Source organism: Dermacentor silvarum, chromosome 8 (assembly GCF_013339745.2).
Source record: "Dermacentor silvarum isolate Dsil-2018 chromosome 8, BIME_Dsil_1.4, whole genome shotgun sequence".
Classification (NCBI taxonomy): Eukaryota; Metazoa; Arthropoda; class Arachnida; order Ixodida; family Ixodidae; genus Dermacentor; species Dermacentor silvarum.
This window is the reverse complement of record NC_051161.1, coordinates 55,173,513-55,189,893: the sequence shown is the minus strand read 5'-3', so window position 1 is coordinate 55,189,893 and position 16,381 is coordinate 55,173,513. Positions and strand designations below refer to the sequence as shown.

At 47.7% G+C, this 16,381-nt stretch overlaps 1 protein-coding gene across 1 annotated transcript in view; it reads right to left on the bottom strand.

Annotated features, from left to right (window-relative positions):
• Positions 1-11,659: 11,659 nt before the first annotated feature.
• The window catches only part of LOC119461270 (protein Wnt-5b), an 87,762-nt gene continuing 83,040 nt past the window's right edge, over positions 11,660-16,381 (bottom strand). Inside the window, exon 6 of the mRNA XM_037722502.2 lies at positions 11,660-15,824. Coding sequence (XP_037578430.1) covers positions 15,628-15,824 — 197 coding nt within the window. The 3' untranslated portion in view covers positions 11,660-15,627. The remainder of the gene's footprint in view (positions 15,825-16,381) is intronic.

The following is a 16,381-nucleotide window of genomic DNA, read 5'->3' as shown; positions in this document are numbered from 1 at the left end:
ACGTTGCGCGTTCCCTCCTGGTAAGGCCACACTCTGGAAGTGGCCTGGGACCGTTGCCATTTGCCACTCTGGCATCCGGGTGGACGATTGTGAGCAGTTTTTTCAGGCGCTGCCTTGAAAAATCTGAGGAAGCCACTGCTCGTGTGAGTGGCACTTCAGGATGGTGGGCGGTTTTGGCGAGGGTATCCGCTGCCTCATTACCGGCTATTCCAACATGGGAAGGCAGCCAATGAAATGAGATGGTGACCCCCGTGGCAGCCAATGCCGAGAACTTCGAGCTGAGCAGGGCCCCCGTAAGCCCTGATCGGCGGTGGTTGATTAGGCTCTGGAGCGCTGGCTTCGAGTCGCAGAGCACTGCCACCGGTTGCCCAGGAGGGTCCTCAGCCAGGACATCGGCGGCTAGGTGGAGCCCCGCTAGTTCTGCCGCGGTGGAGCTCGCGGCAAAGGGGATCCGACATTGTCTGTGAACCGCCCTAGCCGGGATGGTGCAGGCTGCAGCGGCCGATCCGTTCGCCAGGACTGATCCATCTGTGTAGACCAGCAGACTTCCTTCCAGATCCTCGTGGAGTTTGCAGGCAGCAGCCTGTTGCAGTGCTGCAGCCGGTGTCTGTCGTTTATGCGCTCCACTGAGCGAGAGGTGGACGTCCGCTGGTCGATGGTGTGGTGGAGGCAGCACGATTGTCACAGGAGGGTCCGTGATCATCTGCTCGTACAGCTGGCACAGACCTCCCATCCGTGAGGACGGCTGGCTGTGGAGTCTAGCCAGCAGGTCTCCGCCATCCGAAGCACGATGAAGGCGGTCAATGTGCCCCAGGGCGCGTTCAAGCATCCTCAACGAGAGTGGCCATTCACCAGCCTCTGCCAGCGTTGCAGCGACCGGTGAATACTTTGGGAGCCCTAGGATACTCCCAATAGCACCTCTGTGCAGACCCTCCAGCTGCTCTCTCCTGGCCCGAGTGAGGTTGACCAATGGAAGGGCATACAAGAGCACGGACGTTGCTGCGGCCTGGTTCAGCCGCAGCGCCCACTTTGTGTTGCAGCCACGGCCATGTTGCTGCAGCTTGCTGACAGCTCCCTGCACGCGGCGCACCTTGGTAGTGGCGGCTTTGGCTGCAGGAATCCACGTGAGCCGGTGGTCAATGGCGAGCCCCAGGTAAGTGACCATTTGCTGCCAAGGTAGGGCACGGCCAGCAATCTTCAGCTGCTTTGTGTAGCGTCGAGCTGAGGCCAGTGGATGCAAGTCAAGTTCAAGTCGAGGAGCGTTTATGAATACGGGGGGTATACTCTCTCAGCAGTCATGTGATGGCGTCGGCAAACGCGGTGCACGTTCCGGCATGTGTAAATGGCTGCGTAAGACGCTGTGGCCGCTCCCCCTTACTAGAGAGTACTGCACGTTTCTAACGCGTTTGTGCTAGCGTCCCCTTAAGCGGGAGATCCCATGATTCGCCCACTCATCATCATTCAACCCGTGGATATGCTGTGATTTTTTTAGATGCTCGCGCCAGCTAACGGCTGGCATCAATACTAGCGTGACGTATTTCCGGTTCCCAGTTTTCGCCGAGTGTCCGTTCTAGGCGAATTATAGAAGTCTACTTAGAGGTAATGTGTGTAGCCACAAAATACGGTATTTGTGTAGGCGAAAAAGTTGTCGCAGTTTCACCTGAAAGGCGAAGCATCAATTGCGATAGCAAATTTGAAGACAGCTATACGGAGTAATGATAGCAGCTTTATCAGCTGTATAAACTTGGACATGCAGCAGCACCGGCAACACACAGAACTGTTGTCGACGCCGTCGGCGTTTTGCCCACGTTCGCACAAAATGCGTGCGGCGTTGGTGACTGTTGCCGGAGCCTCTGATATAAATAGGTACTTGGTGCCGCAGCTAAACGTCGCCTCCCTCCCCCCCCCCCCCCCCACGGCCTTTCGTGCGTCAGAAGAAGGCGCGTTTGCTCTACATATATGGTGATTGTAAAGGAGGAAAGAGACGCCTACTTCTGCAGCCCTTAAGGGAGCACGGCACAGAACGCGCGTTTGTTCTCCGCCGTGCGTTTACTCCCCGTGAAAGCGCGCGTCCCTCGCGCCCTTTCACTCGCACATACAGCATTCGGCGGCGCGCGGCGACGATTTCATCTCCATTGACGTCATACGGAACCTCACGGCGACGGCGACGGCAACGGCGACGGCGACGCCGACGGCAGAAATCTGCTTTGGAGTGTCCATATAATTGCTATCGCAATAAAAACAATTGCGTTGGTGGCACAGGAGAAAAACTCACACCTTCGTTGCGTCAATGGAGCCAAATGTTGTCAGGCGCGGTTAACTTATGCTATATTAAAAAATCCTCCATATTTGCTCTGGTTAGTTCGCAAGCATCGTTTGTAGGTTTAATGAACACTAGGGGAAACTTCATGACAACTCTTTATTTTATTGCGATAGCAATTATATGGACACTCAAAAGCAGATTTCTGCCGTCGGCGTCGCCGTCGCCGTCGGCGTCGCCGTCGCCGTCGCCGTCGCCGTGAGGTTCCGTATGACGTCAATGGAGATGAAATCGTGGCCGCGCGCCGCCGAACGCTGTATGTGCGAGTGAAAGGGCGCGAGGGACGCGCTCTTTCACGGGGAGTGAACGCACGGCGGAGAACAAACGCGCGTTCTGCGCCGTGCTTCCTTAAGGGCTGCAGAAGTAGGCGTCTCTTTCCTCCTTTACAATCACCATATATGTAGAGCAAACGCGCCTTCTTCCGATGCGCGAGAGGCCGTGGGGGAGGGGGGGAAGGGGGAGGGAAGGGAGGCGACGTTTAGCTGCGGCACCAAGTGCCTATTTATATCAGAGGCTCCGGCAACAGTCACCAACGCCGCACGCATTTTGAGCGAACGCGGGCAAAATGCCGACGGCGTCGACAACAGTTCGGCGCGTTGCCGGTGCTGCTGCATGTCCAAGTTTATACAGCTGATAAAGCTAATATCATTACTCCGTATATCTCTCTACAAATTTGCTATCGGAATTGATGCTTCACCTTTCAGGTGAAACTGCGACAACTTTTTTAAAACTTTTCTAAAGATGACTTGTTGTCTTTTAACTAATATATTATTGCGATATGGACACTAAAAAGCAGATTTCTGCCGTCGGCGTCGCCGTCGCCGTGAGGTTCCGTATGACGTCAATGGAGATGAAATCGTCGCCGCGCGCCGCCGAACGCTGTATGTGCGAGTGAAAGGGCACGAGGGACGCGCGCTTTCACGGGGAGTGAACGCACGGCGGAGAACAAACGCGCGTTCTGCGCTGTGCTCCCTTAAGGGCTGCAGAAGTAGGCGTCTCTTTCCTCCTCTACAATCACCATATATGTAGAGTAAACGTACCTTCTTCCGACGCGCGAAAGGCTGTGGGGGAGGGGGGGGGGAGGGGCAGGGAAGGGAGGCGACGTTTAGCTGCGGCACCAAGTGCCTATTTATATCAGAGGCTCCGGCAACAGTCACCAACGCCGCACGCATTTTGAGCGAACGCGGGCAAAACGCCGACGGCGTCGACAACAGTTCTGCGTGTTGCCGGTGCTGCTGCATGTCCAAGTTTATAAAGCTGATAAAGCTAATATCATTACTCTGTATAGCTCTCTACAAATTTGCTATCGCAATTGATGCTTCGCCTTTTAGGTGAAACTGCGACAACTTTTTAACTATAAAAGATAGAAACGACCCTAATCCTAGACTTCGGTGTCTGTTGTGGCACTCGCAACTCGGCGTTGGTGTACTCTGGTGTATTGTTTGGGATAACTTTGCGTTTTCCTTGAGTTAACTTTGTGTTACTAAAGTGAAGTACGACACAGACACAGAGAATGCTGGTTAATTCTTGATGTAAATGATGTAAACTACACTACACTACACTACACTACACTACACTACACTACACTAGGCCCGGCGTCCTGGTCGTCGGAAATTCGAAGGTGCACAACACTTGGCCAGGCGTCCTCGACGTCTTCTTCCATGGCGAACGGAACTGGCTGGAAACCGCCACGCACATAGAGGCAAACGACCATGCACATGAGTGTACGGCAATTAGTGATTTCTAGTTATTTTCTAATCATTCCTGTCACTTGTAACTAAACTTGTGCTCTGATGTCGTATCTATCATCAACATTAATTGCATGTAACCATCGATTTCGTACAGCTTTTATTTTAATGAATTATTTTGAATTTAGAAACATTTTGTGAATTTCGCACAGACCGGAAGTCGGTGGTCGACCGGAAGTAGCTGCTTAAGAAACAAGAGTGTCACTCGCTGCTCGTGCCACCAGAAATATTGTCTCAAGCAAGATGCCGCCAACACAAAATAATTGCCGTCGTCACAGTTTTGCGATGCGGAGGTTCGCAACCCATTCGGTTCTTAGGCTCCGATCCTTTGGTGCAGGGTGAAATGTGCAAGGAAAGAGGAGTGTTGTTTAACCTGACTGATGAACGGCTGCTAATCGCGGTAGGCCGTGCGCAGGAGTGTCGAACCGAAAGATATCTCGTTCCCGTTTTCGTTCCTTTTACGCGAGGACAGTTCAGTTCTGCTTCAACTCCGCAGTGGAAAAATAACGGTTCAACGCGGTTCGAAGCGGTTCAATATCACTTGCGTAACGGAAAAATAATTACAGGAAAACAGAATACATTTGCTTTGTAAAGAACCTCGACGCCGCTGCTAAGCTGCACTGAAATATTACTCGTGTTGTTCATCAGGCCACACATAGTTAACAGTTGAAAAAAAAAAAAAATTACCGACCCCACACCAATGACGCAATCTATGTAAGGCGAAGCTTTAGGGAGAGATAGAGAGAAGAGAATTATTTATCGAAGAAATTTATTGAAAAAGTCTCTTCTCTCTCCAGGTTGATACGAATTAAAAAACGCAAAGCGTTGTCGTGTATTACTGCACCGAGCGACCGCATGCTGATTTAGAGCTGCCCACTTTATTCATATCAAGCGAAGTCCGTTGTCTCTTTATTTCAAATAATCCGGTTTAAAATGCATGCACTGCGTTGAAAACTCCCAAGTGTTGCGAATAGACCAATATTTCGTGCAAAATGATTCCGTTATGACTAGGTGTAATGACTGTAATTGAATTTGGTGGATTTAAACTGTGACGAAGTCGTTCCTCATAAAACGAAGCTCGCAAGGCAGCTTCGAGTTTACTTGTGAAGTGTTCTTTCCTAACGAACAGTAACATTCCTAAATGTCTCCTTACTCGCGCTATATACTCTTGGCTATATACTTCGATATCGATTAGTGTTGTTTTCCTGATATACTCTACTTTTGCCTGCGGTGGACGCATTCTACTTTGGAATCATTCGTCAGATAGCCAAGCGCCTACTATTATGGACACAATTTTTGCAACGCCTTTCAGCTTTACTACAATAACGTTCTACGCTAGAAAGAAAATAGAAAGTCAGGCTGGTCACACGATGAATAAAAATCAATTGTAGTAATGCGTGGTCAGCTGTTCTTCAATACAGCCGAATGTTTTTGAACGGTGTAAATAGGAAATGAGCGGCTCAGTGTCGCTGAAGTTTACGCAGAAAGAAACAACGTGTACTTTTTTAGAAAGGCCATGACAGCGAAACTTCCCAGATCGATTCAAATACTGCGCCATGCGCCACCGTCTCTTCAAGGTGGCACCAGACGGCGCCGCTATGCAGAAACTTGTTTCCCATCGACAAATAAACATAATTCGTGCCGGCATGAAAGCGCCAAATAATTGCACGGCCTCAGAGATGTAAGATATTGCCAAGCTCCTAGAAAACGGCCTCCAAGATTAAATGCCAACGCAGGTTTCCCCACGCTGAACGTCTCGGGGGCCTTTTGACGTGTGGGGCCGGACTGTGGTGCGTACGCGCGCGCTCCCCAGAGCGCGCGCGCGTACTTTAGTGGGGCTATGCAAAGCGCAACGCGCTTTCTTAGACAGTCGCCAGCTGGCGGCACAATATTAGCCTCAGTAGAGAACCTACCCACGCGGCCGGCCTCTGTCAGGGACTCGGGTTAACCACCATAGCCAGGGTCACTGTGGTCAAGGTAAAAAACTTCAGAGAAGGGTGAGTGGAAGGGAGGAGGGGACATAAAAATCATGGAGGAAAGATTCTTCCATGATCGAAACAACCGCCGCTCGTAGCTTTTTCCTTGAATTGGCTGCAGCGCTCTTTTTTTAATTAACTATAGGAGTGTCAAAGTGGAAAAAGTGTATGTGTGTGAAGTGTGGCAAGCCGGTCACGTGGTAGAGGTAGAGGGGGGGATGGGAGCGCCTGTAAGACAGACAGACAGACAGACCGTTTATTTTGGGTTCCGTTCTTACAAAGCCTAGTGTGCGTGCGTGCGTGTGTGTGTGCGTGCGTGCGTGCGTGCGTGCGTGCGTGCGTGCGTGCATGTGTGCGTGTGTGTGTTCCGGACCACCGCCAGTTGCATTTTGCTCCTTGAAGCTTCATGACGTGTGTCGAGTGAGCTCCTGAACGTGGTTTAAAATCATGGATCCGGGGACCTCAAACATGTACGACGTAATCCTAACGCATTACTCTCGCAATTTATCAAGACCTTTATCGGGGTGTTGCTGTTGCAAGGCTCAATTTCCCTGTTTACTGTGCAATACTCACAGAATCTCGCGGGCCTGTTCTTTATTTCAGTCCTGTTTCAAGCACCGCAATAAGCGCCGAGTGGCGCTTATTACCAATGTTAATTGGTTTCGCAAGCATTGCTTGTTCTGCAAATGTTCTCGCGCCTTTATTATTATTATTATTATTATTATTATTATTATTATTATTATTATTATTATTATTATTATTATTATTATTATTATTATTATTATTATTATTATTACAGCTACTGCTGCACTTAGCAGTTTGTGTGACACTCTCCGTACTTTCACCACGATCGATGCTCCACTGTCGTACAAAAAAGACTAACTTCTTATGCAGGGTAAGTTCTTGGAACAGTTGGTGTTTACTGTAAGGCATCATGTTCCTAGCGCGAAAATACAGAAAAGAAAGAACAAATGAAAGGAAAGAGCAGACAGAAAGGCGCGTGCTACACTCACAACTGTTTATTCCAATGTAAAACATCCTGCATTTTTACAGCGCGAACGCGCGATAACACGGGCCGACGGGGCACAGGAGACGCCATCAACGACAAGAACTTATCAATCGCATTTCGGCATCATATAAATGCATTGAGGTTTGGCTGACGCATTCTTAACCATTGATTCGAAAGTGAAAAGCTTCTAACTGCTCCCGCGCAGTCTTATCTTAGCTTTTGCCTGGTATACTCACGCCAGAAAACCACCGTTCACAGAGGCAAGTTCGGCAATGCGCTGAAACATGGGCACTCAAATCCTTGTCGAAATTGTTTGCATGCTCCCCTCATTCGGCCGCTGACGCAGCGGCCAGTTCGTCCGACGCAGGTTCTACCAAGCTTAGCGGAATTTGATACACCTCTCGTGTGAAACACTCCACGTAGCGGTTGACGTGCTACGCTGCGCACCCTTGTACAGTGCATCCCGTGGCATGGGGCAGAGGCGGGCGAGCTTGTTTTGGGACGGAAATAAGTACAGCTACCCAGTACCTGTTGGCCACCTTCTTAAGGATGGTGCTAAACTTGTGTGGCACAAATTGTGCTCGTTTTCGAGCAGTGCGCTCGACTTGTTGGAGAATAATGTTCCTTACGCGAAAGGAATTTTAAACTTTAAGACACTGCCAGTACAGTGCGTGTCCCAATTCCACGAGGCGCGGCCGCGTCAGAAGACTATTTATAATTTACGCTGATGCTGTGGCATCCCACCATGTATTCACTCGACCACACTGATACGTACTACGTACGCACGTACTTGTCTTTCACTGGAGAACGGTGGCCGAGCGCCCTGCAGGTGAGGTCGGGCTGCAGACCATTACGAAAGACGAGGCGATAATTAAGACTGCTAGCAGTCATAAACATGTCTCATCAAATGCGGATCCATGGATAGGCGGGCTAACGCATGTCTTAGGTACTGGTGTCGTTCAGACAGGTATTCATCCTCCTCGAGGTAGACCTGCGCTGACCTTTCCGGGCGTAGTTGAAGCACCACGAGGCACAACGGAACAATCAACGGACGAAACGTGCTTGGCGATTACCGTGCATTTACTTGGTTGAATATGCATTAACTCATTTCAAATGGCAATGCGATGGAAACATTGTGGGCGACGAATTTGTAGCCTCGCTTCATAGCTTTGAGAGGGAAGCTGGTGTAGAACAGGAGGAGGAGGAGAAGGAGTAAACATTATCTACCGGAAAAAAAAGAAAAAGAACGCCAGCCGTAGTCGTCTTCTCTCTTCCTTTTTGCATATACGATGGCCTTGATAGCATTGGGCAAAAACGGTGAGGTAACTAAGAAAAAATATCCCACCAATTTCCGGTGTTTCACTCCACAAGGACCTGGGTGCAAGCATCCGTCGCGAAACTGAGCTAGAAAAAAAAAGAAAAAGGGGGGGCACGATGATACTGATGCAGGCGCGGTCTTTATTCGCGTCCCACGCAACGAATTTCGAGTCTCCGCCTCCGATCAGCGATTCTGTACGACCTCCTGCTTCAATCGGGTCTATATGCACTGCGCAGCAGCGGATTTCAGGCTCCCTATAGAGTTTGAAGTTTATTTCTTACCATTATAGAAACGGGAGCAAGAGCAGAAGGCTACTAGGGCTGACAAAACCTCCCGCTCCTGTTGGCATTAAGCAGTATGGTACGTGACTGTAATTCGATGTAGCATCTTATTGATCACATCACATCAAATCAATGCGACAGCGCAACGTGCTATATAAAAAAATAAAGCATGAATTATCGACAATTCTGGAGAAACAATTACCACGATCAAATGAAGAGAGTAACAACGGTAAGTAACTAAAAGAAGTTGTCGATCCAACGGACATGTTGGAGTCCATGGTTAAGCAATGCTTACCCGAAATGTTTATGAAATCCTATCCAATGAACGATGCGTCAGTTGTAGTTTTGTCAAAGTATCCACGTGTTTATTCTCCTGGTTACTCAGCCAGTATGTAAACGTGTTTATACATATGAGCAGTTAGTATGATGTTCCACTTATTGCAAATTATGTGGATCGATAATGATAGTGACATAGAGCAACAGTGGCAGGTACCGTATTTACTCGTGTAAGGCCCGCCCTCGTGTAAATCCCTCACTTTCATTTTGGAGTGGGACAATTTTGAAAAAAAAAATTCACTGGGCGTCACGCACATACTCGCATGTTGGTTAATTCCAGTGAGCCACTAAACATGGCACTAGTACTTGTTCGAAAACGTGGTCGGCTACTGTAAATTTGTTCATAGTCTGCCACCAGTGGTTGCATTTATTTGCATACCGGTCTGAGTGCACTTCGAGGCTTCAATGGGTAGCCACCTACCTGCCTCCTGTAAGGACCGCACCCGGTAAAAATTGCCCCCCCCCCCCCCTCAAATAAAAAAAAGTACCTGCCTTACACGAGTAAATACGTTATATCGAACCGTAGAAAGAGTCCATTCTAATGGACATTTGTTGCACGTAGGTTCCTTTAGTAAGTGGAGCATTTTTGCAAATATAGCTGCATTAGATCCATCTTGAAATAGCGCGCAACTGGACGGCACCACAGAAAAGAGGACGAACACAGACGCCTGTGTTAGTCCCCCTTTCTGTTGTGCCATCCAGTTGCGCGCTATATTTAAAGATGGTTCTCTGTCAAAATACCAACTAGCCCAACATTCAAATCTTTTATGATCCGTCCTCCAACACATCCGTTGACCCGTACTCCCATACTCAACCTAATCCAAGTTCTTGGTAATGGTGTGCCTATTCAAGCTTTTATTGACACTGGTGGTCAAGTTTCAGTAACGCGCTCGCAGCTCCGTAGCCGTATCCGTAAACTTCCGACACCTGCCGAGTCACCTGCTCTCCTAGTAGCCAATGAAAGCATAAGATCCGTTCATGGAATGTGCAATGCCCATGTTACTAGGGGCAGTTGATCAAACATCTCTTAGCTGTCCTCGCCCAGTGCCCTCATGAAGCGATCTATGGAACTGACTTCTTAAAATTCTATACTGCAATTATCCACTGATCTAAGGTGCTCTCCACGTTGAACTACCCCAGTGTCCTGCCGACGCTACCGCAGATCAGTCCCGCCTTCGCAACACTGAATTTGTTCGGCTGCAACCTGCTACTACGACCTACCTCCTGTATCATCTATCCCGCCCCTTCCTGACGGCCAATACGTAGCGTCACCGATTCATGACGTCGTCCTCACCCGTCACCTAGCTACCGACAATCGTGCGTTTCACTGAGTAGAACCTATAGGTGGAACATGATTAATAGTGCATGTAGTGCGGGCAATGAGCAGTGATTCGCTGCTTTTTTTTTCTGCCACTTCTTATTTTCTCCCTCACCCCATTCCTGGTGCACCGCGCGTGAGGTTTCCACCACTGAGTGAAGACCGCTACCGCGATTTTCGTCTTCCAGTAAACACTTTCCTCATCCTTCATCTCGGAGTACGATCCTGTCCCGCAACAGGCATTCGGCAACGACGACGGCGGATTTGGCGGACATTTGCAAGGAGGAGGAGTCTGAGTATAATCCTTTTTATATATAAAGAAATGGGTAATGACAAGTGGGTGGGTCCCATAGCCCAGGGCTACGCTGGCTTGCGCAATACCGCGGCCCCCTTGTATCAGCTGTCGCTTGCAAGGAAGCACGACGCAGAGTATGTCTTGTCTAGATGGTAGGACTCCAGGCTGGAGACATGGAGTGGAACGCAAGATATCTTTTTATGCCAGTTGAGAGAACGCTGGATTAGGTAGGGGAAAGCGGAATAAGAAAAATGCGTAAGAGTATGTATACGTGTGATGATTCCAGCTTCACGGCCAGCCAATACGTAGACGTGTTTATACATATGATCAGTTAGTACGATGTTCCACTATAGTGAAGTCCCACGGTGACTGCAGGACCGGAGTAGTGGTGGCTTGCGGCGACGGTGGAATCCAGTGTTCCCTACGATGAGAGATTAGCATGGTAGAGTGCCCGAGCAACCTCCAGACGGTGGCATTCCCGCACGAGATGCGTCATTGTATGACAGGTTCCCTTGTTTCACGTCCCGCATTTCGTGCTGACAGTACCTAAATTCTGTTGCGTACCCTGGCGACTAGTCCTTTGGTAAGTGTGCGAGGTTAGCTCAAACGGTTTACACAACCCCCCGCCAATTGCTTCAGCGCAATACAGTTGTGCGATGTGGTAAAGATTATGCGTGATGTATTGCGGTGAAGGGATGAGATAAATTGCGCAAGTACTACGTGTGCTAAGTCGAAAATTATTTAGTATACTTTGGTGGCGACTCCGGGACACCAAATGGTAACGGCGACAACAAAGCTGGAACCCAGACTCATCCGTGGGTTGGGAACTCGCCGAGGCCCAAACCCATGAACCACCCTAGCTGGTTCTAGCTGAGCCCCTAGCTGAGCTGGTTCTAGCTGAGCTGGTTCTGCTGATCCCTTTCTCAATTCTTAAGTGCTGTCGTGAAAGTGAAGAAACAAACGATAAAAGCTGTGAAATAAATTCTTCCAAACAGACATGCGATCAACTGTGATAACATGTCTGCATACTATTGCGACACTTATGAGGCGTATACATATACACATGAACTTTATTTACAAAATACAATATGGTGCTACGCGTTGCATAAGAAATGTACATGAAATTGGAAAAACAAGCATTATGAGATGGGAACGATTGCAGGAAGTTCACGGTGAGAAAGAAGAGTACACAGAATTGCCGTTCCGGGCTCTCAGAAACTAGCTCTGCATTTATAGTCAATTGCTTCTAAAAGTGTCGCACATGCGTCATGAAGCTGAACACTTCGTGCGCTCGTAACATAACCGCAAGCATCTTGCATCCGAAATTGGTACAGCATTCATCAAAAGTACATTGGATACCCTACGTGTCACCAGTGCTATATGTATTGTAGCTCGGTTGTGTTCTGCGCTGTTGTCAAAGTCCTCATCAGGGTTTCAAGGTTTGACTGAGGCCTCTTGGTACAATTATCTTGGTGCATATTACGCTCGCACACGCTTCTGCCACCATGGAAATCAGTATCAGGTATCGCAGCGGTGCTTTAACGTCGAAGATACCATCAAAACTTCCCTGAAGAAAGCAACAGATTTTGCGCTTGGGCGAAGGAACTCTTCTATCTTTTCGAACTCTCTTGCTTTCCAGGTAACTGTGAGAGCTCCTGAAAGGGTTCTTAGCTGCGCTGCCGGGTTCACCTTGTTTGTCAAACCTAAACAATGTTGTTTGAACTATTGTGAAGGAGCTATTTGTGGTTTTATTCGTAGCCAACTGATTATTTATGCTCTTGATATGCGATTGCTTCTTTCTTTCACTGGATACTGTTTAGTTAAATATTGGCTATTATTCACTAATTATGACAATTTACTGTGTTCCTTGGTGCATTGAGCGGGTAAGACGGTGTGTAAGGATTACGGTTCCATTCAAATTATCGATCGTTTTGGTGCTGTAGTAAATGTTTTGCTATAGGACAATCAAAAAGTACTTAGATACCACTGCGATAGCCCGCGGAGAAAGGGTGGTGTTCGTACTTTTGATATACGCTGCACGTTAGGCCACGCTTCACCATGGGCGATCCACGCCACCTTACCAGGTTCACAGGCAGCATATAAAATGGATTTCTTCATGGCGGTGTCAAAAAGCTACATCAGCTGCAAGTGGAAACATTACCCCCCGAACTACAGTGAAAGGTCATTCAACTAAATAGAAGGACCAAGATCGTCGGTGAAAGGAGGTCCAGGAGGCGTTTTCATGTAAAATAAATGCATCTAGATGAGGAGTTAGTTTCGGCTTTTGGGTTACCTATTTCTAGATGGAACACGAATCATCGATATCCAAGCGTGTAACGATCAATGTCACCTATACTGAAAAAAAAAAGTGGGATGGCCCCACCATTGCAACAGTCCTGATTGAATGGTGGAGCGTCAAAAACTCGACCTGGCTCAATGGCTATATCGTTCTGGCGCTGAACACGAGGTCGCCGGTTCGTTCCCCGTCCTCGGCGACTGCATTTGCCGAAAAAAAGACGTGAAATGCCAAAAAAGCGCATGTACTTGTATTTACGCACACGTTAAAGAACCCCAGGTATCCAGAATGGATCCGGACGGGCGCCCTTGACTACAGTGTCTCTCATAACCGCAGTGTTTCTTTCAGACGTTAATCCCCATGAATGAATGAGTGAATAAATTAAATCAAGTCGATCAAACAGTCGCTGACATTACTTCCTGCCAAACGAGAATGACTGGTACGTCTAGTGAATTCAGTAAGTTCTGCAATAGCGAATCGGTGTCGTTTGTGATGAATGATGGTTTGCTAAGGGCATTGTGTGGACTCTCTTGAAATAAGAACCAAATTACATTTGCAGGCACATCCGTGCCCACCGTTATTAGTTGACTGCACCAGCACAAATTCTGCGATTTCATTACACATCTCTTTAGCTTTCCTATGGTGTCTGCGACAAAATAAATACTGACACTGGACCAGTTGTTAAGAAGCACTTACGAAATTCTTAAAAAGTTCTGCTACGGTGATTTGTTTTCCTTTTCTTCTTTTTTACTTTATGGGGGCGGGGGCGTATACGGTTATTGCGCCAAGCGAAAAGTAACACTAGCCTTCCCGACTGCATCAAACTGTTCAAACACTCCTGCAAAATATTTATCTTTATCTGTACACAAACTACACACGTTGGTTGCCGAATGCTGGCCAACCCGAATATTTCTATCCAGAAAGAAAAAACTGAAGCTGCCGGCTATTAGTGATTGCTCTTTACCCAAGATATATGTAATCAAATGTGTGAGCATCGCTAGCTGAGCAGTGTAGTCAGATCAAGTAATCCAAAGCTTTTCTTTGTCATGGCAAATAGCTATCAACAATCTTCAGCAAGCTCCAAATGACTTTGTGATCTCAACATAGCAATACAATGTTGTAGATGACGGAAATTTGAATATTAAGTCGCTTTTTGTTTCACTTGACGTTTAGAGTGACTCTTCGACATTGCCCCCTGACTGTTAAGACTCGTGCGCAGTACAGCTCTTAACCACTTTTTAAAACATTTTAAAGAAGTCAGAGACACATGTCTCATGACTAGTTGGACTCGCGCATATTCGTATATGGATCCTTGGTCCAGTGTTTGCAGAAAATTTGAACTGCTGTATATACGACGACTGTTCTCGAGTTTTTATAACCTGTCAAGAGTGCGAGTAGACGTTATAAAACATCACTGGCGCTTTCATATGGGCAAGCGGGTATATCAATAAAAAAGATGCATCATGAATCAACTTTTCAAGATGTATTGTGTCCGTAGTAAATATTTTGACATGATCGGGAGCACATATGAAACAAAAAAGTACACTGTAGTACTTTATAGCTACAAAATACAAACATCAGCACAAACGTTACACAATGCGCGTAGTGCAAGTTTAAAACACAATAAATAATCTACAGGAATATATTGGATGAATCGGGGGCCTCTTTTTTTTTCAGCAGTGAGAAACAGAAGCACATTTACACAGGAACGGCACATGGACACGATGAAAACCAATGCGCTCAACTTCTAGCCAGAAGAATCTGAAGAAGAAGCGGGAGCAAAAAACGCGACATAGTGACGCGGGAAGAGGTGAAGTCTTGGCGAACAATGGCTTCGATTCACTCGTGCGAGTCCTAGCACGACACTTTGAGTGGTCGCAGTACAGAAGACACACCTTGCGCAGGGATAGCTTCACGAGCTGCACGTGCAGTTGAAGCCTTCTTCGACATCTTCGCAGCGTTGTTTCCTGGGTTCGATCCATCAGCTCGTGATTCGCTACGTCGATAAACCAACGTTATCGGTCGTTGACGCAAGGCCACACGCCACAAGAGCAAATAGTCTCATTGACACTATTCATTTCTCCAGCAGAACCATAACGAGATAAAGACTGCTTGTCCGCATTTTCTTTCCGCTCCCAAAACTTCCTTTCTTAAGTAGTAAGAGTCACAAGTTTGCAATTTCCACTTGCTGGCGAAGGTAGTCGCGGTTTCGGTGTTGATTCTAGTAGGTCTAACCTCACAAGCTTGACCGCCGATTTGTCTGCCTGAGCGACGCTAACAAGAACAGAGTCGATTCGATCTCGCAGAACAGAGCAGAACAAAGCAATCCAATCTCACGGGAGAAAGCTAGCAAAAGACGTGCAATTCTTCTGCTTATATCCTTAAAACACGCAGCTTTCCATAAAAGGAAGCAGCCCTCGGAAAGTTCCGCTTCCGTGTAGAAAGACGCCTTCACTAGAGCTACAAAATGACTTTCACATATAAACCCGCTTTGGTCTGATGCGCCTCACCAGGTGTACTTATGTTAACAGCGAGCAAAAATAGAGGTTGTATGCAACTTGTTGCGGCCCTCGTGTCTGCTAGCGTTACAGAAATGCTTCGGTCCCTCGGTGACAGTTCACTATACTTCGGTGACAGTGAGTCAGCCCCGCACAGAAATGTTTGAGTTGCTCGGTGTCACTGGTTCACTCTCAACGGGAAAATTCATGCCAGAGGTGGCCGGGCAGCCCGCTATTTGCAGGTCTGCGCGTCGATGACGCTGACGCAGGTCTTGCACTCCACGTAGCAGCACCAATGGAACTTGCACTTGCATCGTTCGCGCAGCTTTAGCTTGTGGCTGTTGTAACCCCGGCCACAACACATGAGACCGCAGCCGTCTGTGAATGACGAGGTCTTGTTGCATCGCCGTCCCATGGTGCCCAGGGATCCTGCATAAACATTGTTGTTGATGATGATCACGTTGTATTTGCGAAGTATGAATTCACAGTGTCTGAACAAAGCTATGACGTAAGAGAGAAGGCTCATCTCTCTAAGCGACCCCAAATCAGCACTTAAGTGACGAAAGTCAACGGCGAGGCTGGAAACAATTCAGCTAAAACTAATCTAAACGAAATTGTTATTGACAGTATTTTGTGAGCAGCTAAATAGCACAGATTCGGCGGCCTCACTTCCTACTTAATTTATGCATTTAGGAGGTGATCAAGAGCTGAAGCTGATCTGGGAGCCAGCGTTTGTACTAGTCTTCGTTGTCGGAAAATTGACACTGGGCTTGAGCGTAACATTTATTAACGGTTTAGGAAACACAGTTAGACAAACATTCACACAATAATAAATTTCAATATTGGGTTTTCCCATTGCACACAGTGAGCATCGACCACCGCATTCAACGTACAAACCATTGTTTACACGCCATCCAGTTTGACAAAATAACGTTTACCTGCTCATGGGGCCGTGAAATTAGAAGACTCCGCATAGCAGTTACATT